This window comes from Lissotriton helveticus, chromosome 9 (assembly GCF_964261635.1).
Source record: "Lissotriton helveticus chromosome 9, aLisHel1.1, whole genome shotgun sequence".
Lineage (NCBI taxonomy): Eukaryota > Metazoa > Chordata > Amphibia > Caudata > Salamandridae > Lissotriton > Lissotriton helveticus.
Genome location: NC_136070.1, coordinates 1,096,773,926 through 1,096,800,684, shown reverse-complemented (window position 1 = coordinate 1,096,800,684; position 26,759 = coordinate 1,096,773,926). Strand labels below are relative to the sequence as shown.

General features: G+C 46.2%; 1 protein-coding gene across 5 annotated transcripts in view; it reads left to right on the top strand.

Annotated features, from left to right (window-relative positions):
- The window catches only part of FAM3D (FAM3 metabolism regulating signaling molecule D), a 417,220-nt gene that overhangs the window by 156,989 nt on the left and 233,472 nt on the right, over nucleotides 1-26,759 (top strand). For 3 of the 5 annotated variants that reach the window (XM_078661511.1, XM_078661513.1, XM_078661512.1), the window contains one exon: nucleotides 21,697-21,804. In XM_078661511.1, coding sequence (XP_078517637.1) covers nucleotides 21,697-21,804 — 108 coding nt within the window. Of the gene's footprint in view, nucleotides 1-20,491; nucleotides 20,639-20,730; nucleotides 20,788-21,696; nucleotides 21,805-26,759 lie in introns of all 5 variants that reach the window. The other 2 variants (XM_078661509.1, XM_078661510.1) reach the window with 2 other exon arrangements.

Sequence of the window (26,759 nt, the reverse complement as noted above, 5' to 3'; positions counted from 1 at the left end):
AGTGCTTTGTGCGTGATACATGCAATTTTGTAAGTGGATCTACCTTCTATAGGGAGCCAATTGAGGTTTTTTTAGGACCGGAGATATGTGGTCGAATTTTTTACAATCTGAGTTAAGTCTTGCAGCAAGGTTGAGAACACATTTGATCGGTGCTAGGTGGACTTTAGGGGTGCCAGCGAGTGTGGCGTTACCATAGTCAATACGGGAAAGGACAAGCTCTTGGACAACGATTTTAAAGTCGTCTGCTGGTATGAAAGGTTTGAGTTTTGTGAGGTGGTGGAGGGTGAAGAGGGCACCCTTGGCAGCATTTTTGATGTGTGGATGAGATTCAGGTTACAATCAACGCTGAAGCCTAAGGATTTGACAGAGCTCGAGGGGGAGAGGGAGCCGTTGAGAGCTGTTATATCCTTAGTCCAAAGTTGAATGGGGAGGGAGTTATTTTTGGGAGTCAAAAGGATGATTTCAGATTTCAGTGTTTGAACTCCTGCCTTTCTGTGCTGAGCTGCTGCCTGCTGCCCTCTTCCCTGGGTGAGGAGACTGGATAACTGCATCACTTGAACTCAGAGAGACTCCAAGGGCTAGCTGGATTGCCCCTTGATCTGAAGTCTCAGGGACATAAAAGACTTCTAACCAAAATGCTCCTGCACCTAGGCTCTGCCATCTGTGAGTCTGCCCTGCCAAGCGGTGCCACACCAGTCCTAGACCCTTGGAAGTGGACCTAAGATGTATCTCCAGCAGAACTGGCACATCCTTGCTGAGTGACGCATCACCAAGCAGAACCGACACATCTCCTTAGATTAGCGGTGCATCTTCGAGCAGAACTGACTCATTACCACTGTTGTGTAGATTGAACACGTCACAAAGTATCGCATCGCCAGAGCCTCCCACATCTGGGAAGAACTGATGCTGAACAATGCTTTACCCTTCACAAGCTCCTCGCATCCCTCTTCGACAGCAGCCTCGATGACAGATCGATGACAGATCTCCGCATCGTAGTTTCACCATTCATAGGAACCAACGCATCACCACTGCTGCACCTAGCATATCCGACACCGGACTTAGCATCGCAAGCCCCATTGACAGGATCCTTGATGTCGACGCATTAGGCCCTTGCACTGCAGTCTCTCAGCACCTCAGAACCGATGCATCACTTTAGCGCTGCGACACATCTTCGACGCAGATCCATGCAACGCTCCACAACTAGGATTAAGGTTCTTTGGTCCAGCGAGCCTATCTGGGTCACTGTAGCTAGCCCTATTTTACCTAAAAAAGTTCAATACCTCAAGTTCTACTTGGGTGCTGCTCTAAATTAGCTGATTTACTCAACTTTTTGCGTTTGTATCTCCTTGTTTTGTATGATCCTTTCTGCAAGAATTGCCTTCATTCAAATCATCATCTACATTATGTTCCCCCATGTAAAGAATTAGGCTATTGGTTGAAGGTTGTGGAAGTCCCACTCAGGTAACAATCACACTATTTGTCAAGGTGAACCACAAGCAGACACTAAATGAACCTGTGCCTATTTCCCTGATACCGCAGCACAGAGCAGTCAAAGTGAAAATACAACACAAGAAAAGCCCCGTACCAATCTACAACAATACAGTAAATTGTAATTAATAAAATGATACCATAATGACAAAGATCCAATCAGTAGAACCAGAGATATTACATGTTAAAGTTTTTAGTTAAAATAGTGCATAAAAGCACAAAGCACCCCTCGCATTCGTCACGAAGAGCTAGTCAAGCGTCGTGGACAATCATTGCTGTAGATTCGCATTGGCAGTCGTTATGAGCTGTTGTTGCTCTAGGAAAAAGCGCGGGTCTCACATTGCCAGTTATCGCTGGTGGTTGCTGTTGACGCCAAGAGCAATGTCTCACCAGAACTTTGCTTTAGCTGTCATTGTAGGTGACAAGAGTCTTGGCATGAACAGGTCCGTTGGCAGTCATGAGGAGCCCGAACCTCAGAATCTTTACCTTTTATTGTGTAGGAGTACACACTAATGCCACCCAAGCGTCCAGGACCTGGAGAGGCACCTCTTGGGGACCAGGGACTTACTCCAGGAGAGATCACCAGGCTCAGACAGGTCCAGTTGCAGGTCCAGGCTGATCCAATTGCAACAGGAAGGCTGGGCAGTTGCAGAAAGGCCTCTAAAGCTTGTTGTGTTGCTGTAGCTCACACAGGAGGACAGCCAAATAACTCTTGGAGTCACATTGGTTAGCCTTGGATGTAGGCAAGCAGGTCCAATCTTCCTTCTCAGACAGCAAGACAGTCCTTCAAGCAGCAGGGCAGTTCTCCGGCAGCAGGACAGTCCTTTTGTAACTACTACAGGTCCAGTAGTGTTCTAAAGAGTGGCTCTGAATGTCCAACAATTATTCCTGCTGCCGTCTGTATGTGGGAGGACTCCCTGTCCTACCCTCTCATCTAGTTCTGGAAAGTTCTTACCCTCCCCCTGTCAAGGCTCCAAATTGTCGCGGGAGGTAAAGACAGGACAGGCATGGTGTCAGATTTATTTGTGTGTGCAGGAGGCAAAGCCCTTTGAAGTATATGCAAGCTGGTAACAGCCCCCCTCCAGTCATCCTCCAGTCCATCCCCTCCACACACACACCACTTTTGTTTTACTGCCTGGAAGTAATACAAAGCAGCAGAGTCATTAACAGTCATGTGACCCAGGACACTGGCTAAAGTCATAAAACAGTTGGGACAAAAAAGGGCAACTTTCTAAAAGTGTAATTTTCAGAATTTTGACTTAAAATACAACTTACCTTTCAAGAGTATTTTCACTTTCAATTCTTTTGAGTGTAACCAGAATATTTCTATCTGCTCCCAATCAAAGATTAGCACCTATTAAATGTAATAAGGTAACCTAGTGTTAGCCAATGGGAGAGATTGACCTCACAACAGTGAAAACAACTTCAGGAGTTTTTCACTGCCAGGATATGTAAAACAGAAGTACACCTGCTCTATATTTTTAAATACAACGCAAACTGCCCTATGAGCCTTTAGGACCTTCTTAGATGGCACTTATAAGTACTAAAAAAGGAGGGTTAAGGCCTGGAAAAAAGTTTATTTTTCTAGGTCGAAATGGCAGTTTAAAACTGCTCTACAGGCTGTAGTGGCAGGCTTGAGACATGTTTTAAAAGTCTCCATTAATGGGTGGTGCAATGACTGCTGCTGGCCAACTAGCAGCATTTAATTTACAGGCTCAACTGACATGTTGTACCATTTACTAGGAGCATACAAGTAAATTAAGTGTGCCAATTGAGTGTAGGTCAAATTGTCCATGTTTGAAGAAGATAGAACAAGCACTTTAGCACTGCTTACCAATGCACAGAGTCCTAAATCCAACAACAATGGATTCAGCAACAGAAGCCAAAAATCTGGGGAGACCATGCAAAAAGACCAGAACCAAACTCCCTGAATGAGTTAGAAGTCCGGTAAGGAAATGTTTGTAATTGAAGAACCCCTTTTGGTTCCATGATGGAGAAAACTGTTCTGGTTAACATTATGCCACTGGAAATGGTGTTGAACGACCTGTCTGATTCGGGTGACTGGTCTGCTGTAATTGCCAGTGGCATTGCTTCTGTGGAATACTATCGTGCAAATCATGGTGCTCTCGCACTGAAACCATTTATTTTACAGTCCCTGTGTATGTGGTATACCACTCTACAAGGGACTTACATGTAAATTAAATATGCCAATTGGGTATAAACCAATGTAACCATGTTTTGGGAGATAGCACAAGCACTTCAGCATTGGTTGGCAGTGGTAAAGTGCTCAGAGTTCTAAAGTCAACAAAAACAAATTCAGCAAAAAGTGGAGGGTAAAAGGCGAAACGTTTCGGGGTGACCTTGCAGAGAGGGCCAGGTCCAATAGTAACTGTATGTTCACATAGGAAATTAACCAACGGCATTCAAGTTGAATGTCACTTGTGGGCTGTATTGTACATTTGCACTACCTATGTATATAACGTACGAGACTGGCTTCAGGCTTATCACTGTGGCATGAAATACTGTAGCCTAGCACTGCCTTCCAGAAGAAACCCTTCTGGCATGTGGAAAAAGCTATGTTTTTCAAAAAGGAAATCCTAGGCAACTATTCATTTACATGCTTTCAGTTCTGTCTTGTAGGATTTTTTTCTTGATTTCTATACCAGCCTTAGGATCTCCAGTCATTAGCAGGGGAACCCCTTTCTTTACATTATTGAAAAAGCTATGTTTAAACATAATCTATGTCACCCTTAAATCCACCTTTTAGACAACAAGACTGGTCACTCAGTGTATAAAAGTGAAACATGATACATATTAACAATAGTATGGGACGAGCTACAAAGTACTGCTTCACTGTGTAAGAGGTGTAGCTTTTCATATGGAAAAGGTGTGTTTCTGAAGAAAGGTCACTTTTTCACAAATTGGGACAGGAAAATCCAGCATATTTCATCCAAATTGTCGTTTTACTGTTTAATTTATCAAGATATTTTTTTCTTTTTGCTGGCCTGAATTCTGGTAGTAATAGTTTCTCTTTGATGCAGTGATGGTAGTTAAAACCCAGATAAAGATTGAAAAGGCATTTGTGCCGTAGAACAATAGAATGGGCTCTGTTAGCAGGAAGGCTAGAGCAGTATTTACTGCTGATGTACACTGTATTGTGGGAGTGAAACTGTATTACATACTGCCAAGCTTAAGTCTGGGTTTCGACAAGTTTATGCCTAAAAAAAATCTGATGTACAAGGAATTCCGGAGCTCTATACTGCACACCCTGTCTCTGTGCCCAGGCAGTACAAGCATGTTTACAGAACAGACAGGAGTTTTAAGTTTGGAAGGGGGGTCATCCTACTTTCCGTAAGGCAATCCCTGTTTGGAGTTTGGGAGCTGTAGAGCCTAGAGCAATGGTTCTGCCATCTTGTACGAGGGCATATGGGATATATTGAAGTAAAATAAACTTCTGCAACAGTGGAATGGCTATACTGTGAGAATTCTGTTAGGATTGGATCAATCACTAGCAAGTGTGCAAGATAGAAATGGCATTCCACCATCAGCTAATCTGAACACAACTAAACTCTGAAAGAGACTTCAACAACCAGGAGAGGACATCTGCCTATGTGCATGCTTTATGCTGCCTGCTGGGAGGAAGACAGAGGCCAGTGCTGCCTTGATGCTGTATCCAAGGTTTTTCAGGAAATCTAACCTATTGTTAGCTTCAGTGACGGAAACGGCTGAAGAAGGTCATCTGTGACGAAGAAGAGCTATCTGAACCAATTGGGAGTGGACTGATTTGGACCTTGGTGCTAGCCCTACCTGGAGTAAGTGGTTAATCCAGACTTCCTCTGCTGAACTACGCCCAAACCTTAGGAGCCCTCTCAATCAGTTAGGGACTCTTGGGTAAGCCCAGGAAGAAGTCCCCCAACATTTCCAGACACTTTGGACAAGGTGCCAAGGCTGCCCAACGAAGATGTGGCCACTGTTAAATAGATTTTGAGGTTTGGTCCACTTGTAGCTTAACAAGGAGCAAAGGTCAAGGCTACCTGAGAGATCAGCAGTAAGAAGTCTCAGACCTCATAAAGCCCTTATCCGCTACAGATTCCAGTCTAATTACTGCAAAATCACTCGTAATTATGTGTAATTACATGAGAAGCATAATCCAGCATTTAGCGCTATTTTATTAGTGCAAAATGCTCCCTTGCGTTCAAAATGATGCATTTTACTTTAAGAAAATAGTACTAAATGCTACAGGACACAAACAGCAGTAGCCAGCAGCCCCTCGTTCTCTCTCAGTCTCAGATTTACTCAAATGTCACACACGCAATTCAACACAGCAAAATAACTTGCTGCGCTGCATGGCAGGGAGAGAACTGAGTGTTGCCCAGCACCAATGCAGGCACCCATGTGCCATAGTGCCAGGGTGCTTGCCTTACCGGTTTGTTTGTGTTTTTTGCAGGAAGGGATAACTTCCTGCACAAAAAATACTCCTCTGAGACATTTTCCACTTTCTACAAGTCCTGCTTTCTGCAGTACATGTAGAAAGAGGAAATAACATGGAGAAATAAATATATTACTCCTTGTTGCGCTTCTGTTGGGAAGGAGTAGCGTTTTGACGCATTCCCTAGTTTAGTATTCTTAGTAAATATGAGAATGCCCCAATATCCATGGGTGAATTTGTGGGAGCACGCACACTCCACCCATGAAACACCTTCTCAAAGAAGAGTAATTCAAGGCAGCGACTTGCACTGCCTTGCATTACTTTAGGAAAACTAAGCTAGGCAGAGCCGCACAAGTGGCCTTGCATGGCTTTGTAAATTTGAGTTAAGGGCTTATGTTGTTTGCGCCACCTTGCGTTACGTAAGGGCAATGCAAACCTTTAGTAAATCTGGTCATTGGGTTTGTTGTTCCTGTTCTCCCGCAGTAGGATTTTTACCCAAATTACCCTTAATTACTCAAACTGGTGTAATCACATAATTTCGCATCACAAAGGTAATGTGTACTTATTCAAATGACTCCGCCTACTCTAGCGTAATTAAAATTTCACTCACCCCTAATTTTTTTCCATCTGTATGCCATTTTGTTTATTGAATCTTAACCGTTTTGAGTAAATAGTTTTGGAATTGTTATTATTTCTTTTTCTCCTTATTTGATATTGTTTGTTTCAGGTTTAAATTCTTAAAACGCATGTCTCTGGGCAACGCCTGCTTCTTTAGGTTTTAGCTACAAGGAATTAAGCCAGAGGTTTGTCTATTAGACTTAGCAAGATCCCTATCATTACGTGTGTGGGGTATCCCTCCCTAAGTACGTAAACAAAAATCAGATAAATATGCTATTTCCGCTTGACCCCACCATGATCTCCGAGGAAAAACGGATGCTACGTTAAAAAACAGTCACACCTAGGGGGCAAGTCTTTAAGACAGGAACAGTTTGTTCACTCCTGAACGGAGCATAGTTTATTTTGAGGTCTTACATTTTACTGTGGGCAACGAAAACATATTATCTTGATATATACCTCGCAAGTGTCTTATTGATCTCAAGAGGAAAACATGTTTCATCCTCAAACAAAAAATTTTGCTTCAGATCTAATTTAGCAAACAAGACACTTACCTGGTAGATGCTTTTAAAAGCCAAAAACTGTAAAAACTGCGTCTGTGAACTGCCAGCTGCAAATCAGATCAGACACGGAACATTGCTTCAGAATTGGGTTACAGAGTTTTTTCAAGAGGTTTGGTTTGTTTTGCTGCGATTTATTAATGTTTGATATCCATCCGTTGCTCGAAATGTCACCTCTGAAACAATAGCAAGCGTTCGTTCAGCTGTCATAAACTCGTCACTTACATATGACACGTTGACGCTGTTCTGCTCCTGCCTGCCACGCGTCAGATGCAAAAAGAAAAAAAAAAGAAAGAAAATCTCCCTGCTGTGCAAGAACCTGTACAGATAAGAGTGCTATGATTCTGTTGCCGATGATAAACAGGTCTGCACTACAGAAGGTGTTATTATGTTAATTGTCGCAGCTTGGAAATGCCAGGGGGTTTATGAAATGTGTTGTGCAGTTTATAAAGATGGTTAATTACCCACCGCGCCAAAATCACATGAAGGAAAGTAATAGCGGTAAATGATAACTCAGGCGCATCTTGAAAATAGGCCCCCGGGCTAGTTGTTAATGCTGCAATAGTGATGTGTATAATAAAGGCTTGAGTAATAACAATGTGTGTCACTGTGAAGCGCAGTACGCCATAGTAGAAGCAGGTCAGAATGGAGGAGGCAATCAATCAATCTATCAATCAGAGTACTTGTTAAGCGCACTACTTACCCTGGAGGGTCTCAAGGCGCTGAGGGGAGGGGGGAGGTGCCTCTACTGCTCGAAGAGCCAGGTCTTGAGGAGTCTTCTGAAGGCGAGTAGGTCTTGGTTCTGTCATAGGTGGGTAGGGAGGGTCTTCCAGGTCTTGGAGGCGAGGTAGGAGAAGGATCTGCTGCCGGCAGGGGCGTAACAAACGCCCCCGCAGCTGCCGCGGTGCAGGGGGGCCCCACTCTCTTCAGTTAATGAAGGGGACCCGGGCCCCTCAGCTCTTCTGAGAGCTGTAAGAGAGGCTTGCGCGGGCCCCTCAGCTCTTCTGAGAGCTGTAAGAGAGGCTTGCGCTGAAGCAAGCCTCTCTTTGTCTGCGTCTGAAGCAGGTGCAGCCTGCTCTGAGCCCCTTGCCCCTCCCTCTGACTGAAGAGAAACAAAGTATCAACATTGTTTCTCTTCAGTCAGAGCCGGAGGCAGGTCGGGACAAGCGTGGGGGCCCCAGAGACAACAGTCTCCACTGCTCCTCTGAGGCAGCACAGAGCCTGGCCCCACTCTCTCCTCTCCATAAGCAAAGTCCACCCCACAAGAGAAGAGAAGCGACAGGGACAAGGGTGGGAGTGGGGGCCCAGAGACAGCAGTCTCCACTGCTCCTCTGAGGCAGCACAGAGCCAGCCCCACTCTCTACTCTCCATAAGCAAAGCCCACCCACAAGAGAAGAGAAGAGACAGGGACAAGGATGGGGTGGGGGTGGGGGTGGAGCCCCAGCCCCAGAGAGCAAGAACAGGAGACAGCACAGAGCACTGCTCGGGACCCTGATATGGGTGGGAGTGGGGGCCCCCAGAGAGAGCATTCTCCAGGGCAAAGCTCATATATGAGAAGGGATGAGGCAGCAAAAGTCAAGTCAAGTCAAGTTAGAATTTGTATAGCGCACTACTCACCCAGAGGGTCTCAAGGCGCTTGAGGGAGGGGGGGGAGCGTTACTTATCGAATATCCAAGTTTTGAGTTGTTTTCTGAAGGAGAGGTGGTTCTGTGTAAGGCGGAGGTGGGTGGGGAGAGAGTTCCAGGTCTTGGCCGCTAAGTAGGAGAATGATCTTCCTTCCATGGTGGATCTTTGGATGCGTGGAATCGCGGCGAGGGCTTGATTGGACCATCGTAGTTGGCGGGTGGGGGTGTAGAAGGTCAGGCGCGTGTTGAGGTATTTGGGTCCTAGGTCGTAGAGGGCTTTGTGTGCGTGGGTGAGTAGACGGAACGTTATTCTCTTGTTGACAGGGAGCCAGTGGAGGTCTCTCAGGTGACCGGATATGTGAGCTTGGCGGGGGATGTCTAGGATAAGTCTGGCTGAGGCGTTCTGAATGCGTTGGAGTTTTTTCTGTAATTTGGCTGTTGTTCCGGCGTAAAGGGTGTTTCCATAGTCCAGTCGGCTTGTGACAAGTGCTTGGGTGACCGTCTTTCTTGTTTCGGTGGGGATCCAGCGGAAGATTTTTTTGAGCATACGTAGGATGTTAAAGCATGATGATGAGATGGCGTTGACTTGTCTGGTCATCGAGAGGGAGGAGTCCAGGATGAAGCCCAGGTTACGTGCGTGGTCCGTTGGTTTGGGTGCGATGCCCAGGGCCGGTGGCCACCATGAGTCGTCCCAAGCAGAGGGGGATGATCCTAAAATGAGGACTTCCGTTTTGTCTGAATTCAGTTTTAAACGGCTGTTCTTCATCCACTCGGCTACTTCTTGCATCCCTTCGTGTAGGTTGGTTTTGGCGGTGTTTGGGTCTTTGGTGAGGGAGAGCATCAGCTGGGTGTCGTCTGCGTAGGAGATGATGTTGAGGTTGTGTTGGCGCGCGTTGGATGCGAGGGGACTCATGTATACGTTGAAGAGGGTGGGACTGAGTGAAGATCCTTGTGGTACGCCCCAGATGACTTCAGTGGCCTCTGATCTGAAAGGGGGGAGGCGGACTTTCTGGGTTCTTCCGGCGAGGAACGAGATGATCCAGTCCAGTGCTTTTCCTTGTATCCCGACGTTGCTGAGGTGTTGTATCAGGGTGCTATGGCAGACTGTGTCGAAGGCTGCGGAGAGGTCCAGTAGGATGAGGGCAGCTGTTTCTCCGTTGTCAAGTAGTGTTCGAATGTCGTCTGTGGCTGCGATGAGGGCGGTCTCGTTGCTGTGTTTGGCTCGGAAGCCGGACTGTGATGGGTCGAGGGAGCCGTTAGATTCGAGGAAGGCGGCGAGCTGATTGTTGACGGTTTTCTCAATGACTTTGGCAGGGAATGGGAGGAGCGAAATGGGGCGGTAGTTCTTAAGTTCGGTGGGGTCTGCTGTGGGTTTCTTCAGGAGAGCGCTGAGTTCGGCATGTTTCCAGCTTTCCGGGAAGGTAGCAGTGTTGAGGGAGCAGTTGATGACATCTCGGAGATGGGGTGCGATGATGGAGTCTGCTTTGTTGAAGATGTGGTGGGGACATGGGTCGGTTGGCGATCCGGAGTGGATGGAGTTCATCAAGCGGATGGTGTCTTCAGTGCTGATTGGGTTCCAGGCGCAAATGATGTCGGAGGGAAGCTTTGGTTTGGAGGTGAGGGGGGTGGACTGGTCGCCAAAGCTGTTATGTATGTCAGCGATTTTGTTGTGGAAGAACAAGACTAGAGAGTCGCAGAGGTCTTGAGATGGAGTGATGTCGTTGGTGTCGGCGGTGGGGTTGGTAAATTCTTTGACGATGTTGAATAGTTCCTTGCTGTTGTGGGCGTTGTTGTCGAGTCGATCCTTAAATGCTGATTTCTTGGTGGATCGGATCAGCTGGTGGTGTTTGCGGGTGGCGTTCTTGAAGGTGGTCATATTGTCAGTGGTTGTTTTTTTTTGCCAGGCTTTCTCGAGGGTGCGGCAGATCTTTTCGGATTTTTTAAGGTCGTCATTGAATCAGGGGGCTTTTTTGCTACCTTGCTTGGTTAGATGGTTTTTCAAGGGTGCTAATTTGTCTGCGCAGTGAGTGATCCATTGTGTGAGGTTGATGGCTGCTTGATTTGGGTCCAATGATTTGGCGGGAGGGTTTTGGTAAAGCGATGTTAAGAGCTGGTCGGTGGTAATTTTGTTCCAGTTTCTGCGGGGGATTGGTTGTGGGTGGTGGTGGGTCGTGTTTTTTTTTAAGTTGAAGTGAATGCAGCTGTGGTCCGTCCAATGGAGTCCTGTGGCGTGATTGAAGGAGATGTACTTGCTGGAGGAGAAGATTGGGTCGAGAGTGTGTCCGGCGTAGTGGGTGGGGGTGTTTACCAGTTGATTGAGTCCGAGATTGGCGAGGTTGTCCAGAAGGGTGGTGGTGTTGCTGTCGTTGTTCTTTTCCAGGTGGAAGTTGAGGTCTCCTAGTAGAATGTAGTCCTCGGAGGGGAGGGCGTGTGGGCTGATGAAGTCTGCGATGTCTTCGCTGAATTGTGTGCGGGTCCTGGGGGTCTGTAGATGAGGGTGCCTCTGAGTGTGGTCTTAGGGTCGGTGTGAATCTGGAAGTGAAGGTGTTTGGCGGTTGCGAGGTTGTCGTCGGAACTGGTCATGATGCGGATGGTGTTTTTATGGATGATGGCGATGCCTCCTCCTGTTTGGTTGGTGCGGTCCTTTCGGATGATCTTGTAGCCGCCCGGGATGGCTATGGCAATGTCGGGCGCTGATGAGGCGTTCATCCAGGTTTCTGTGAGAAAGGCGACGTCCGGCGATGTGGTGTCTAGTAAGTTCCATAGTTCAGTGGCGTGTTTGTGGACCGAGCGGGTGTTGAGCAGGATGCACTTCAGGTGGTTAGTGTCGGAGTTCTGTTTGGCGTTTGTGGATTTGGTGTGGGTCCTGATGCAGTCTAGCTTGCAGGAGTGGCAGGTGAAGGGTCCATGGGTGTGTCCTGGGGCGGCTTGGTAGCAGTCTGGGAGATGTCCTGTGTTGAGTGCAGAGAGGGTTGCGGCGTCGTACGTTATGCGGGTGGAGTGGATTGTGCGGGGACCAGGGGGTCTGGCGCTGGGTGCGGTCCGGGCGCGGACGGGCATAGACGGGCTTACCTTTGGCGCGCCTTCGGCACGCATAGGGCGCGTCCGCTGAGCGTGGACGCTGCGCGCAAATGCATCTGTCATAAGTCGAGAGTAGAGGGGGGCGGAGCGAGGGAGGAGCAGCTGGGAGGCGGGAGCGGGGTGGAGAGACGGGCTAGGAGGCACAACAACAAGATGGCAGAAAAACCAAAAGTGAAACAGGACGAGATTGGGGCACAGTCTGGGATGTCGCTAAGATATGGGCAGAGGCACCGGCACAATCAGGCACAAATGATTACAAAAGCAGTGCGAGAAATGCAATATAGTGCTACTGGTGACCTCAGGTGAGCACTCTTGTTAGAACGCACCATGGGCGTCCCCGGGGGGGAAAAGGGGGGCCGAGAAGGGTGCAAGGCAGAGGGGAGAAGGGTGCAAGGCAGAAAAGAGAAGGTTGCAAGGCAGAGGGGAGAAGGGTGCAAGGCAGAGAGGAGAAGGGCGAAAAGGCAGAGAGGAGAAGGGTGCAAGGTAAAGATGGGTGCAAGGCGGACGGGGGAAGGGTGCAAGGCAGAGGGGAGAAGGGTGCATGGCAGGGGGAGAAGGGTGCAATGGGGAGGGGGAGAAGGGTGCAGCGGGGAGGGGAGAAGGGTGCAAGGCAGAGGGGAGAAGGGTGCAAGGCAGAGAGGAGATGGGTGCAAGGCAGAGGGGAGAATGGTGCAAGGTAGAAAAGGGTGCAAGGCAGAGGGTTAGAAGGGTGCAAGGCAGAGGGGAGAAGGGTGCAAGGCAGAGAGGAGAAGGGTGCAAGGCAGAGGGGAGAAGGGTGCAAGGCAGAGAGGAGAAGGGTGCAAGGCGGAGGGGAGAAGAGTGCAAGGTAGAGAAGGGTGCAAGGCGAAGGGGAGAAGGGTACAAGGCAGAGGGGAGAAGGGTGTAAGGCAGAGGGGAGAATGGTGCAAGGTAGAAAAGGGTGCACGGTGGAGGTGGAGTAGGGTGCAAGGCAGAGAGGAGAAGGGTGCGAGGCAGAGGGGAGAAGGGTGCAAGGCAGAGGGGAGAATGGTGCAAGGTAGAAAAGGGTGCAAGGTGGAGGTGGAGTAGGGTAGCAGGGGAAGGGGGAGATGGGTGCAAGGGGGAGGGGAGAATGGTGCAAGGCAGAGGGGAGAATGGTGCAAGGTAGAAAAGGGTGCAAGGCGGAGGTGGAGTAGGGTGCAAGGCAGAGAGGAGAAGGGTGCAAGGCAGAGGGGAGAGTGGTGCAAGGTAGAAAAGGGTGCAAGGCGTAGGTGGAGTAGGGTACAAGGGGGAGGGGGAGAAGGGTGCAAGGGGGAGGGGGAGAAGGGTGCAAGAGGGAGGGCGAGAAGGGTGCAAGGCAGAGGGGAGACGGGTGCAAGGGGTATGGTGATGAAGTTAAAAATGTGCCCCCTGGAAACATTTCTGCGGACGCCCATGGAACACACACTACTTTGTGAGGGAGAGTGGGAGAGAGTGGAGAGAGAGAGGGTGGAGAGAGAGAGAGCGGAGAGAGAGAGAGAGAGAGAGAGAGAGTGGAGAGAGAGTAGAGAGAGAGAGTGGAGAGAGAGAGAGAGTGGAGAGAAACAGTGGAGATAGACAGTGTAGAGAGAGTGGAGAGAGAATGGAGAGAGCATGGAGAGACAGTGGAGAGAGAGAGAGAGAGTGGAGAGAGAGTGGAGAGAGAGAGTGGAGAGAGTGGAGAGATTGGAGAGAGCGAGAGTGGAGGGAGAGTAGAGAGAGAGTGGAGAGAGAGTGGAGAGAGAGTGGACGGAGACATTGTACAGAGAGAGTGGGGAGAGTGGAGAGAGAGTGGAGAGAGAGTGGAGAGAGAGAGAGTAGAGACAGAGTGGAGAGAGACAGTAGAGAGAGAGAGTGGAGAGAGAGTAGAGAGAGAGAGAGAAGGGAGAGAGGGTGGAGCGAGAGAGTGGAGAGAGAGAGTGGAGAGAGAGGAGAGAGAGAGAGGAGAGAGAGTGGAGGGAGAGACAGTAGAGATAGAGTGGGCAGAGTTGAGAGAGAGAATGGAGAGAGTGGAGAGAGAGTAGAGACTGACTGACTGACTCAGAGACTGAATACTGACTGACCGAGAGACTGACTGACTGAGAAACTGACTGAGAGAGAGAGACTGGCTGACTGAGAGAGTGCCTGACTGACTGAGAGAGAGAGACTGATTGAGAGTGAGTCTAACTGACAGAGAGAGAGAGAGACTGATTGGCTGACAGAGACTGATTGACTGAGGTAGAGAGATACTGACTGACAGGGAGAGAGACTGAGAAAGAGAGGCAGAGACTGACTGACAGAGAGATAGACTGACAGAGAGATAGACTGATTGACTGCGAGAGAGACTGACTGACTGAGAGAGACTGACTGAGAGAGAGAATGACTGAGAGAGACTGACAGAGAGAGAGAGAGTGAGAGACTGACTGTCTGAGAGAGGCTGACTAACTGACAGAGACTGACTGACAGATAGAGAGACTGACTGACTGAGGTAGAGAGACAATGACTGACTGAGAGAGACTGACTGACTGGGAGAGACAGAGACTGACTGGGAGAGAGAGAGACTGACTGAGAGAGAGAGAGAGAGAGAGAGAGAGACAGAGAGAGACTAAGAGAGAGAGAGAGACTGAGAGAGAAAGAGAGACTGACCGACAGAGAGAGAGACTGACTGACAGAGAGAGAGAGATTGACTGAGAGAGAGAGAGACTCACAGAGAGAGACTGACTGACAGAGAGACTGACTGACAGAGAGCGATACAGATGACAGAGAGAGTCACTGACAGAGAGAGAGAGAGACTGACTGAGAGAGACTGACTGACTGCGAGAGATAGAGAATGACTGACTGAGAGAGACTGACAGAGAGAGAGAGACTGTCTGGAAGACTGACTGACTGAGAGAGAGAGAGACTGAGAGAGTGAGGCTGAGAGAGAGAGCCTGACAGAGAGAATGACAGAGAGAGGGACTGACAGGGAGAGGGACTGACTGAGAGAGAGAGAGACTGACAGAGAGAGGGACTGACAGAGAGAGAGACTGACAGAGAGAGAGACTGACTAAGAGAGAGACTGGCTAAGAGAGAGACTGACTAACTAAGAGAGAGAGACTGACTGACTAAGAGAGAGACTGATTGACTGAGAGAGAGTGATTGAGAGAGAGAGACTGACTGAGAGAGCGACTGACTTAGAGACAGACTGACGGAGAGAGAGACTGACTGAGAGAGAGAGACTGACATAGAGATAGAGAGAGAGACTGAGACTGAGACTCTGACAGAGAGAGAGACTGACTGACAGAGAGAGAGACTGACAGAGAGAGACTGACTGACTGACAGAGAGAGAGAGAGAGAGAGAGAGAGAGAGAGACTGACAGAAAGAGAGAGACTGACTGACTAAGAGAGACTTACAGAAAGAGCGAGATAGAGAGACTGACAGAGAGAGGGACTGATAGAGAGACTGACAGACAGAGGGACTGACAGACAGAGGGACTGACAGGGAGAGAGACTGACTGAGAGAGAGAGACTGAGAGAGAGACTGACAGAGAGAGGGACTGACTGAGAGAGACTGACAGAGAGAGACCGACTGACTGAGAGAGAGAGAGACTGACTGACTGACAGACTGACTGACTAAGAAGACTGACTGACTGAGAGAGACTGAATGACAGAGAGAGATAGACTGACTGACTGAGAGAGAGAGACCAACTGACTGACAGACTAACAGAGAGAGAGAAAGAGACTGACGGACTGACAGACTGACTGACTGAGAGAGACTTACTGACTGAGAGAGATGGAACGACAGAGAGAGATAGACTGACTGACAGAGAGAGAGACTGGCTGACTGAGAGAGAGAGACCAACTGACTGACAGACTGACAGAGAGAGAGAGAGAGACTGACTGACTGACAGACTGACTGAGAGAGACTGACTGACTGAGAGAGATGGAAAGACAGAGAGAGATAGACTGACTGACAGAGAGAGAGAATGACTGACTGAGAGAGAGAGAGAGAGAGAGAGAGACTGTGATGGAATTGGGGTCAAAGTGTGTATGAAGCTATGCAATGCATCTTAAGATTGCTTTTGTCTACTAATAAAAATGTATTATCAAAATGTGCTCTTTGTAGTTACATCTGCTTTTGAAATACTGCATTGGCGCATTGTCTAATTTTTTTAAATGGAAACGAGAAGGAGCAGTGGATGCACTTTTGTCAAAACTGAATGATGAGTGGGCCTGATGTTGTATATCATGACAGGAGTCTGCATCAGGAAACCCACCTAACATTGGGCAAACTTCCCCGGCCTACTGATGACAGGGACCCTGTAATGAATGAACCACCACCTATGATAGCCTGCTGGCAGACTAAGCCCAACCTTTGACTCCACCATCCAGTGTTACTAATAACGGTTGCATTGGTGACAGTGGCGTAACAATAGCCCCGCATCCCCTGCAGTATGGCGGGTCGCTGGCCTGAGACCTCTAGACTGGCACGGAGAATGTGGGTGGGGCCCTATCCATGTAGTTTGCAGGGGGGTCCCTTCAAGTTTCGTTACGCCACTGGCTGCAGGAGGTCGTTCGTTGGATGCGGGGGACAGCTGCGTGGGAGAGGCTGGCGGAGCGGAGTTGGCGGGTGGGGGTATAGAAGCTGAGTCTGCTGTTCAGGTAGGCTGGTCCGGCCTTGTGCAGTGCTTTGTGTGCGTGGGTGGGGAGCTTGAAGGTGATCCTCTTGTCCACGGAGAGCCAGTGTAGGTCTCTCAGGTGGGGGGTGATGTGGCTGCGGCAGGGGACATTGACGATCAGTCGGGCGGAGACGTTTTGGATGCGTTGTAGTTGTTGTAGGTGTTTGGCTGGGATTCGTGCGTAGAGTGCGTTGCCGTAGTCCAGTCTGCTGCTGACGAGGGCCTGTGTCACCGTTCTACTTGTTTTGGTAGGGATCCACTTGTAGATCCTGCGGAGCATGCGGAGGGTCTTGTAGCAGGAGGAGACAGCTTTAACCTGCTTAGACATGGAGAGGGAGGAGTCGAGGATGAATCCTAGGTTGCGTGCATGGTCGGTGGGTGTCGGTGCTGTTCCCAGTGTGGTCGGCCACCAGGAGTCGTCCCAGGCTGAGGGGGTGGGTCCGAGGATGAGAACCTCCGTCTTGCCCGAGTTCAGCTTCAGACGGCTGCTCCTCATCCAGTCGGCGACGGCCTTCATTCCCTCGTGGAGGTTGTTTTTGGCGGTGTGTTGGTCCTTGGTGAGGGAGAGGATGAGCTGGGTGTCGTCGGCGTAGGAGATGATGTTGAGGTTGTGATGGCGGGCCACTTGTGCGAGGGGGGCCATGTAGATGTTGAACAGTGTCGGGCTGAGGGATGGGCCCTGGGGGACGCCGCAGATGATGTTGGTGACTTCGGATCAGAAGGGTGGGAGGCGGATGCTCTGGGTTCTGCCGGAGAGGAAGGACCTGGTCCAGTCAAGGGCCTTCTCTTGGATTCAGGCAGGGTAGGAACGTCCAGTCACAACTGGGGTAAGAGATTAAAGCAGAGGCCAGCAGTCACCACTAAGAAACGTATACTGCTGCCTATATAAGGGCAGTATGGAGGGAGCATGGAAGCTCAAAGCGTTTAGAAAACAAGGATATAGATGTTTGTCGAGGTGACTAACAGTGGAAGACTGAAAATGGAACCATGATATTTTATATAATTGAATCTCGAAAACTCCAAAAACTAAGAATTGACAAAACCAATAGGTCTGGTTTTGTTGCAGTGTGTGCACAAAGAGCAACATACATACATCCATGCGCAGAACACAACTCAGGCATGTGTGATGTGGATGCAAACAATGCACATTAAAGTACAAGTAACGAGAGGGAAGTCACAGACAAGCATGCATGCACTCAATGAAGACAGACACACCATCCCACAAAACACACCACACATTCTATTATATAGCCACATGAACACATATATATTGCACATATGGGAACAGGTCGAGGTGCGCATACACACACACACACACGCAATAACTGTAGAAATGGAAGGCCAGGAGACAAAGCAGCACCAGGAGGACCATTCAGGTGAATTTCCATATTACTAACGTGAGACCAAGTTTAAGAGGGAATGCTTGTTAAATTAATTATTTACTGGTGGAAAACATTTGTTAAAGTTGTTGGTGGCTTAATGAAATAGCAACGTGAAGTTTCGGAGAACCGAACCCAGTGACTGGATTGACTTATTAGTGGTACACCACAAGGCTCACTCAGAGAAGGGTCAGTGAACCATGTCTTCTACATGCATATGCATCTGCAAAATGTACGGGGAGGTGCATGCTTATTTTAAGTGATAGTAGCATGTGGTGCAGCGTTTTACAGGGGCCCAATGTTCTACTTCTTGGTATTTACTCACACGCAACGAGGCATTGGTCCTCCGATGAAGTTTGCTCATTGCATTGAGGGGTGGAGACCTAGGGTGTCTCTGTCTTGTTGGCTGCCCAATGAGGACAACTTTAATTAGTAGCCAACTCACAGATTGGAAATTTAATTTCAGTATATCACTCTTAAGATCATGCTATAAATGAACAGAATGACAATGGGAATACCGAGCATCCTAAGGAAGTTGAGTTGGGCCAAAATCATTCAAACCTTAGTTGAACTGTCAGTGCAATTTGTCAGTATGGGTCAAAGAGTCTTACAGATGTAACTCATGGCCATAAACACTGATTTTAATGCTGTTTGCATATTTTTATGATGATTTCTTTTATTGTAAAAATGTTACTTTAAAAATGTTTGAATAAAGGAAATTGTTGTGTGTAAAATTGTTATGGTTTCAATTAACTAAACAATAAACTAATAATAATAATATATAAGTTGGGCCAAAATCATACAAACCAATAGTTCTACCATAGCAGTGCAGAATAATAACAAAATAATCCGATGCTCTGAGAATAATCTATGACTGTCCCTGTTATGCATTAGAATCTGAATTATGGTATGCACGGTCAATATGGAAAGAACATTTGAAGTCACAAATTAAAGAAGACTCAGACTATAAGGGTCCGATATGGTTATTGTATTAAACAATTTGTAATTGAGTGCAATGATTAGCCGTTAGTTATAATTCATGAGTCTTCATCAGCAATTACAAAATGTAGTTTAAAACTACACATTAGCAGAGGTAGATCAAAAGAAACACTTACAAAGAAATCTGGAAATAAGTATTTTAGCCACAGAGTCTATAAAGGTTGCTAAGCAAAGGAAAATTCCTACTACCAATAAAGGCAGTAGGATAATTCGGAACAGTGCTTTAGTTTAGGGATAGAGTACAGTCAGAGTTAGAATTAGGGAAAGGAGGCAAAGACTGGCCAACCGGTCGTGTCAGGGAACCTCACTGACATGAGTTCCAAAGGCAGCACGGGAGAGGAGAGACAGCATCAGAAGCCTCAGCATCGGGAAAACAAGGACTGCCAAGTAAAGAATGTCTTAGTGCCAGGGGTGGTGCCTCTCTTAGGGCATTGGGGCATTTCCTCAGTCATATTTTGGCTGCCCTGGCTCCAATCCCCTATTTCGATTTGAGAATTAGTAAAGTAGTAATCATTTATGCATGTATTGAGAGCCTGAGGGGGTGGGTTTAACTATATTGATAGACACCCTCTTATCGTCACAGCTAGTGCAGCTCGACCTAAGTGCGCATGCCAGTTTGGACTGAAGCCTTTGTCCGGTCAGCCCAGCATGCGCACTAGACTCTCAGAGTCTTTGCATTAGTGATTTAAAGCTGTAGACCCCAGTCTCAGTAATGAGCAGTGAGGTCGCTACCCGAGCCAATCTTGGTGCTGCTGTAACAGGAGTAACAGCTCCAGGATTGGCTTAGATAGATGCTGTGCTGTGGTGTGCACGTGACATGAGGCAGTGTGGCTGATAGAAGGCTGTCTATCTCTCTCCCTTTTACAAGTATCACAAAGAGAGAAATGCTTCGATTCCTACACTACTACAGCATACCTTATTTAATTAAGTACCATTACAAATTCATTGTGATTGCCACTCGCAATTACAACGTGTGACCCATGTATAAGTCTTTTTTTTAACATTGTATTGAGGTATCCAGTGCATGTCCCGTGCGAGCTTATACCTATTGGTTTTGCCGCTCCCGGGTTGTACGAGATTGTATCTTCGGTGGTTTAAACATGTACTGTATATGCCACTGTACAGCACCCCGCTAATTTCACGGAGCCATTGGTCCGTGCACTAATTTCTTAGAAATAAGTGGTGTAAATCATGCCCAATAGTGTTCTTGAGCCACGCGCTTACTATGTCTATTTCACTCAGTCCGGTAGGAAGTCTTTCTTCACCTCGTGGTATACGTGCATGGCAGCCCGTAACGTACCCGCGTATTGTGTATGCTTTATAAAGGGCATCTCTACGCCAGTCAGTCCCCTGCCGCTTCTCTGAAGGACGATCCCCAGAACTCTTCTTGGGCATTCAAAACAAGGTATTATAATGACCCTGGGCTTAGGCCTCTATCGCTCGTCTTCAGGGCCGGACTGACTACCGGGCTGCCGAGCTGGGGGCTGAGATCACTGCGGTGGGGGCTAATTTCGTTCGTGGAGACCTGCGTGTGCTTCGAAATAATTAAAGCAAAACAAATTTTGTTTAGCACATGCAGGTCTCCATGAACAAAATCAGCACCTAGCTCAGCAGCATTCCAAACTGCCCAGTAGCCAGTCGTCTTTGCTCGGCTTTCCATTTTTCAACTGGGATTCTAAAACATGCCTCACTTTTATTTCAGGGCAAAACAGGGTAATTTTTTCATCAGATACCGGCGTTATATATCCGGAGCGAGCCTTCATTGTTAATACAATTCCTGTAAGAATAATACACACCGGTACACAACCTACAGTGGCTGTTGCCTACCCACTCCACGAGTGTGATGCGGGTAAGTGTGTGAGGACATCGACTTAATCACTAAAGTAGTCTGCGACCCTGATTCACTATGGGCCATCTAAATTATGCATCTTGATTCCACAGATTGGTCACTCGTGGGAGTTGGCAGTAGGGCCTTCCAACGTCAGGCATGTAAATTAGGTCAGTAACTGAGATACCCTTTAGATTCCACTGTTTTTAACCCTTGAGTCATCCTTGATACTATTTTTCACCATTACTTCTGTAGGTTGCCCCACTCCTCCCCTGTCCTGAGGAAGACCTGCATGCAGAGGTTCCAAAATACCCACACGCCTTAGACGGGTCGAAACGTCGACTTTTACCCCCTACAAAGGCCTGTACCATATGACACCACCACCCTGTCCCTCGAACGGATGATACATTTCTCTGCAACGTCATACAGTCTGTTTTGAATAAAAGAATGATGTTTACATGGACAGGCCTCAACTAACTGGTGCTAATGTTCTAACCAGTTTAGTTTTTATGTTAAATTATTGAAACTCTGCCCCCCACTTTTGAATTACCTTCATTTGTTGTTCTTTATATCACGCACTAGAGCACACTTTTCACTTACCTCCTCCCCTCTGGAGCAACCTCCCTATATCTAACTATATAACTATGTCCTAACATGTGTTTCTGATACTGTGAATTAAATAGACAGTTCTATTTGAAACAGTGGGTATCTACATTTTTCTTTTCACAAGGTGCATTGTATATTGATTATTATATGCCGAATATGCTTCTGCATGCAAACTGGATTAATAAACGTTTTGAGATTTATTGATAAGAAAGGAGTCCAAGGACCAATTGTTGTTCGATATAATTAATATTCACAGGCAGGTCTTTTTGTGTCACCCATTACTGGACATTTTATTCGAGTACATATAGGTCAGTAGGTCAGATCACAAAATGACAGACAGCTGCAAATTGCACCCACTATCTACGACCTGCTTGTTAGTTATATCTGGCCTTGTGTGCAATTTGCTTTGTCACATTGTTGCTATATGCTATGGTTTTCGCATGATTTTTAAAAGTTCTATACTTTTCTTCCAGGTCTTTTTCGTCTTGCGATGGTTCTGATCACATTAATTGCAACATGGATGCTCACACGTACATATTTTCAAACATATTTGAAATCGGACCAACTCAAACGAGTTTTCGGTAAGATTTTTTTAGTAAACATAGGACGTGTTAATCTGAACTTTTAAATAGTATCTGTGGGGGCCAAGTAAAATTTCGGCAGGAGGCTTGTTTCTGCACCAGTGCAACAGAGTTCCCTCTCCGTCTTTAATCAAAATGGCCTTTTTGTGGTAATTTAATGTTACAAAGGTCATTTAATGTTACAGCAACAAATTGTTATGTTTTTAATGTTAATTTAGGCAACTTAGTTAGATACAAAAGTGTTGCTTGGATCAACGTAACGTTTCTAATTAGAGTGGTGTGGCCAAAGACAAGAAACTTTTATCCTTCATTTGAGATGACACCACATGGAGATATGTCACCCTTACAACACAGCTTTACCATTCAGTGTTTACCATGCCAGTAAGTACAGTGTAACCTATTTTAAAGGTACCTTTACAACGCAGTACTTTATCACTCAGGTAAGTTATTTTGTTTATATGATATAATAAATACACACACACACACACACACACACACATTATTTATTTATATTTACTGAAAATCCGAAAAATCAAAGGTTGTAGTAATGTTACAGTTAGAGTAAATGTTCACAACGCAACTTTCTAAACTCTAAAAACACTGAAATCCAATAGTTGTAGGTACAGGTATCTATAACTTGTGCCCTAAGGTAACTAGAATGTGTGCCCCCACCATGCAAAGGTTTCTTATCAGAAATATTGCAGTGATTTTATCAATGATGTCACAGAAGATGTCAGAAGATGCGGACGGGGCTGGAATTTCGCCCCTTTTAAACCAACAGCATGCTGATGTTAACGCGGGGTTTCTGGTCTCTAGTTACCTTACCAGATCCCAAATCATGTCGACTGAATCGTTGGTACCTGTCATTGAGTAAAAGACAATCTACTACTAGGTTAGTCAATTAAGAACTTACACCACTCTAAAGAATCACTTACCACTGGGAAAGATTAAAAGTTTAATTCAAAGTCAAAAGTATCTGAAGATACAAACATCTCAGAATAAGATTCAAAAGGTATACAGGTATTAGTACAAAAAGATACTCTCTGAATATCCTTAAGCGACAAAAGGAAATTATCAAAACTACTTCAAAGAGCATGAGCGTTGCAAGAATCGCTGTGAGTTGCAACCTGAGAGTCATTTACAGAAAGGAAAAAATACAAGTTTAGTCTGTCCCTACACTAGACTAAGTGACATCCCTACTTAACAAGATCTTTACCTAAAAGGTGTCAGCCGTGGTGACTTCCTAAGAAGATCACGCACTTCTCTTAGTCTCTTCTGTAAATCGGTCTCTCGTGATCAGCCTATCTGCCTACCCAACCGCTTTCTTAAGCTCCCAAAATCATCTGCTCTGTCTCCTCCCCGGGTCGCTTTCCCTATTACAAAATCACATTTTCGATAGGAACGCCCCTCGGGACGCCCCTCACGTGGTACCGATTTCAGCGGCAAAACTCCATGATGATACTCTTCGGGACCCTCGTTAAAGTTGACCTTGGTTCCCAGGCTTCTTCTCCAGTTCGCTGGTACCCCCTGAAATTCCTGAAACCTCCTCCAGGCCTGCGCCAGGCGTCGCTGAACAAGGCTCCATTCATTACGACTGATTAGGACCCCTCGCACCTGCATTCAGACCATCCTACAGTGGGCCTCAAATTCCAGACTCCACCATATCTATAGGCCATAAAACATGTGTAAGACTTTGTGCTTGGTGCCTCTCGACCTCTTCTCTAACGAGCACATTGCAGATCAAAGAAACGACATTATCTGTTCAGGCCTACTTGATTTTCATGAAGCGGGTCCCTGCACTCTGAAAACATTTAACTCGGTTTAAACAGTATTCTTTAACTAGCACACATTTCTATAATGCAACACATCTATAAAACATATACTTCAATACTACGCCTAATAATACATTTGCACTCTAATGACTTTAAAATCCACGTCACTAAAAGTGTAGCAGCATCTTTCGTTTCCTGTGAAATGCCATGTGGCCTACACATTTTCATGGTTTGCAGAATTACATTTCGTTTTCACTTATTCGTCTCACGTGTGACTCCAACATCATTTTAACATTTCTACAACCTCTACATTAGTTTTCCACACTTATATATGTATCTATTCTAAGAAAACAAACACTCATATATTTTCTCTTATATAAGTTGACACTCTTGTGCAATACAATTTAAACTAACACTACGTGCTTGTAAATATGGTGTACTTATACATTTTTCAGATTTGTGCTCTCTCAGTCCCCCCTTTGATGACTTTCAGGAGTCACCACCATCAAAACAACATCTCTAAAATGTAGGACCCTTCAAAGTGAAGTCATGGCAGTACCACTTCTTTTCATTGTCTCCAATGCCTTCAGAATCTTATATTGTGTATCTTGCATCGCCGTTAGTCTTTTCTCCTGTTCTCTCATAGATCTCTGCAACCTGTTTGCTCTATACCATTGATACAATCGCACCAATCCCCACAAAGTGATTACACAAATCACAATTATGATGATGGGTTTCAATATGTACCAAACGATACCCTTTCCTAGGTTGGCAAACCAACCTCCAACTTTACCCATTCCATGACCTACTTTTTCCCACACATTTACCTTTGTCAGATCCTCAATTTCGTGGTGAATTGCAGTAATGTTTCGTATGTACTTCTCTAGAGGTTTTGAATTGTCTGGAATGTAAGTGCAACATTCCTGGACCTTCAAAGCCTTACAGACTCCGCCCTCTTTGGCTAACAGAACATCTAAAGCAAGTCGGTTCTGAAGAACCATTGCCCTTATCGATTGCATCTCTCCCTCCACCAGCATTAAGGATCTAGCAGTACTGGCAGATAACCTATCTACGACTGTAGCCAATCTTCTAATTTTGATATCATTCAGTATCAATCCCAAGATAGGGAATGCAGCACCAAATACATCCCCAATTACCTCTTCAGCTCCTAGCCCTCTCTTCCCTCTTGTTGGTATTCCGCTCTTTGTCGTTTCTAAATTCTCAACATGATATATTTTGGGGAAGACAATTGCTAGATAGCATGATCCGTACCAATTATCTGGTAGCTTCACATATGCATTTCTTCCACATACAAAATATACATTTGGAATTGCTTGCATCTCTTTCAAAAAATCTTCGGAGTAGTACTCCAATTGGAAAGCATGTTCACAACTGACTTGACCTACATACAGATTCTCATAATAGGAGTAACTCCTGTGAATGCACAGTTTCCCCCGTTTCTCCTTGTCTAAAGCAATTGGACCAAAGCTACCCTTTCTTTGCTGTATCCTTTCTTCCTTGGTCCAATCTGTTTCCCATTGTCCTGAAGCCTTTAGAATCTTCTGCCTCCTGTATCTAGTATCCACCTGCCCTATAAACTTTTTCTCAGTTTCTGACACTTGACAAGTCAGATTATTTCTTAGGGCATGTGAAGTATCTAACGTTTTCCATGGAATGAACCATTTCTGTAATCTGTCTTCGCTCTTGTAATAGTCCCACTTGTTCAGATGCTTATAATTTGGGACCTCTGGCAATGTCGAGTCAAAATTCGAGAAATAATACTCGAACCCATCTCGTCCATAGAATATGCTTAACAACAAACTACATGTGATTCCATATGTCAATGGAAGATGATGGTATCTGATACCCTCATCCACCGAAGCTGGTAATTGCATACAAACTTAGCAATTCTTCGCCTCCATGACATCAATGTATTCGTAAAGCAACTTGGCATAAGCATTTGACCTAAAGTTCCCCTTTGATTCGTCAACATGTAATCTTTTGATCTCAGCATCTAACAAAGCCTTTTCTTTCTCAGTGTTTTCTCCTTTTACCTCAGCAACAGTGATAGGCTTTTGTGTTGATGCGTTCTTTGTTTCTAATCTTGTCTTTGTTTCATGTTCATGTCCCACTATATATGATACAGTAACTACTAAAACTATAAGAGAAATCACTACCCCTAAAAGTGTGCCAACTATACATTTTGCCCTGCGGTTCGGGTTGCCGGCCTCCATGTTTTCAAACAGTGTAGTTTTGGGTGTTCTTCTAGCACCAGTTTCTCCTTCTCTCCGAACAAAGTCTCTCTTTCGAACAGCGTTTCTCTTTTGAACACCTGGAAGCTGACAGTTTACTCCGCAAACAACATTAAAGTCCTGTAAAATTAGACAACCCTAGCCCTTCTCCGTCCGCTAAAAGGAAGTCCCTACCATTTTCTTCTTCCACTCGGCGCTAGGTTATCTTGCAACAATATTTACAAAGCGCTTTTCAAAAGTCTTTTATCAATCTGAAGCTATACGTGTTCCAAGAAGTGCCACCACATCCTCATAAATGTCCATACGAAGAAGGATTCCCTCCAGTATCGGGCAGTTCGTACAACAACATGGAAATTCGACTGTCTCTAGGATTCTTCTTCTTATTTCACTCAGGACAAGAGGACAAACGAAATTAAGAGTTAATGTTTTTTCAATCTCCACTCCTGGTACTATCAACTCTACATCCACCGTTACAAAGGGGTCCGTTCTGACCAAGATCACTTTCTTCACCTTTCCAGTTCTGCGCCCCTTTGAAGACATCCGCAACAAAGTGTTAATCCAAGACAATGAGTGTTCCAAGAACTTCCACTACTCGTTCAAGCATTTCCAAACGAAGAAGAGTTCCCTCCAATATTGGATATTGTGAACAACAAACCGGAAAATCAACTGTCTCTAAAATCAATTTTCTGATTCCGCTCAGGAGAGGAGGATAGACGATGTTGAGTGTCAGCAATCTTTCGGCCTCCACTCCTGGTAGCAGGAACCTTAATTGCACTGTGATAATTGGTTCAATTCTGATCAGGCTCACTTCCCTGACCCTCCCGGTTCTGTGACCCACGGACATCTGCGACAAGGTAGGTCCAATCAGGAGTAGAGTATCTTCTGTTAGGTACTCGCACCCTCCTTGATCTGCTTGGACCTTCCTGAACTT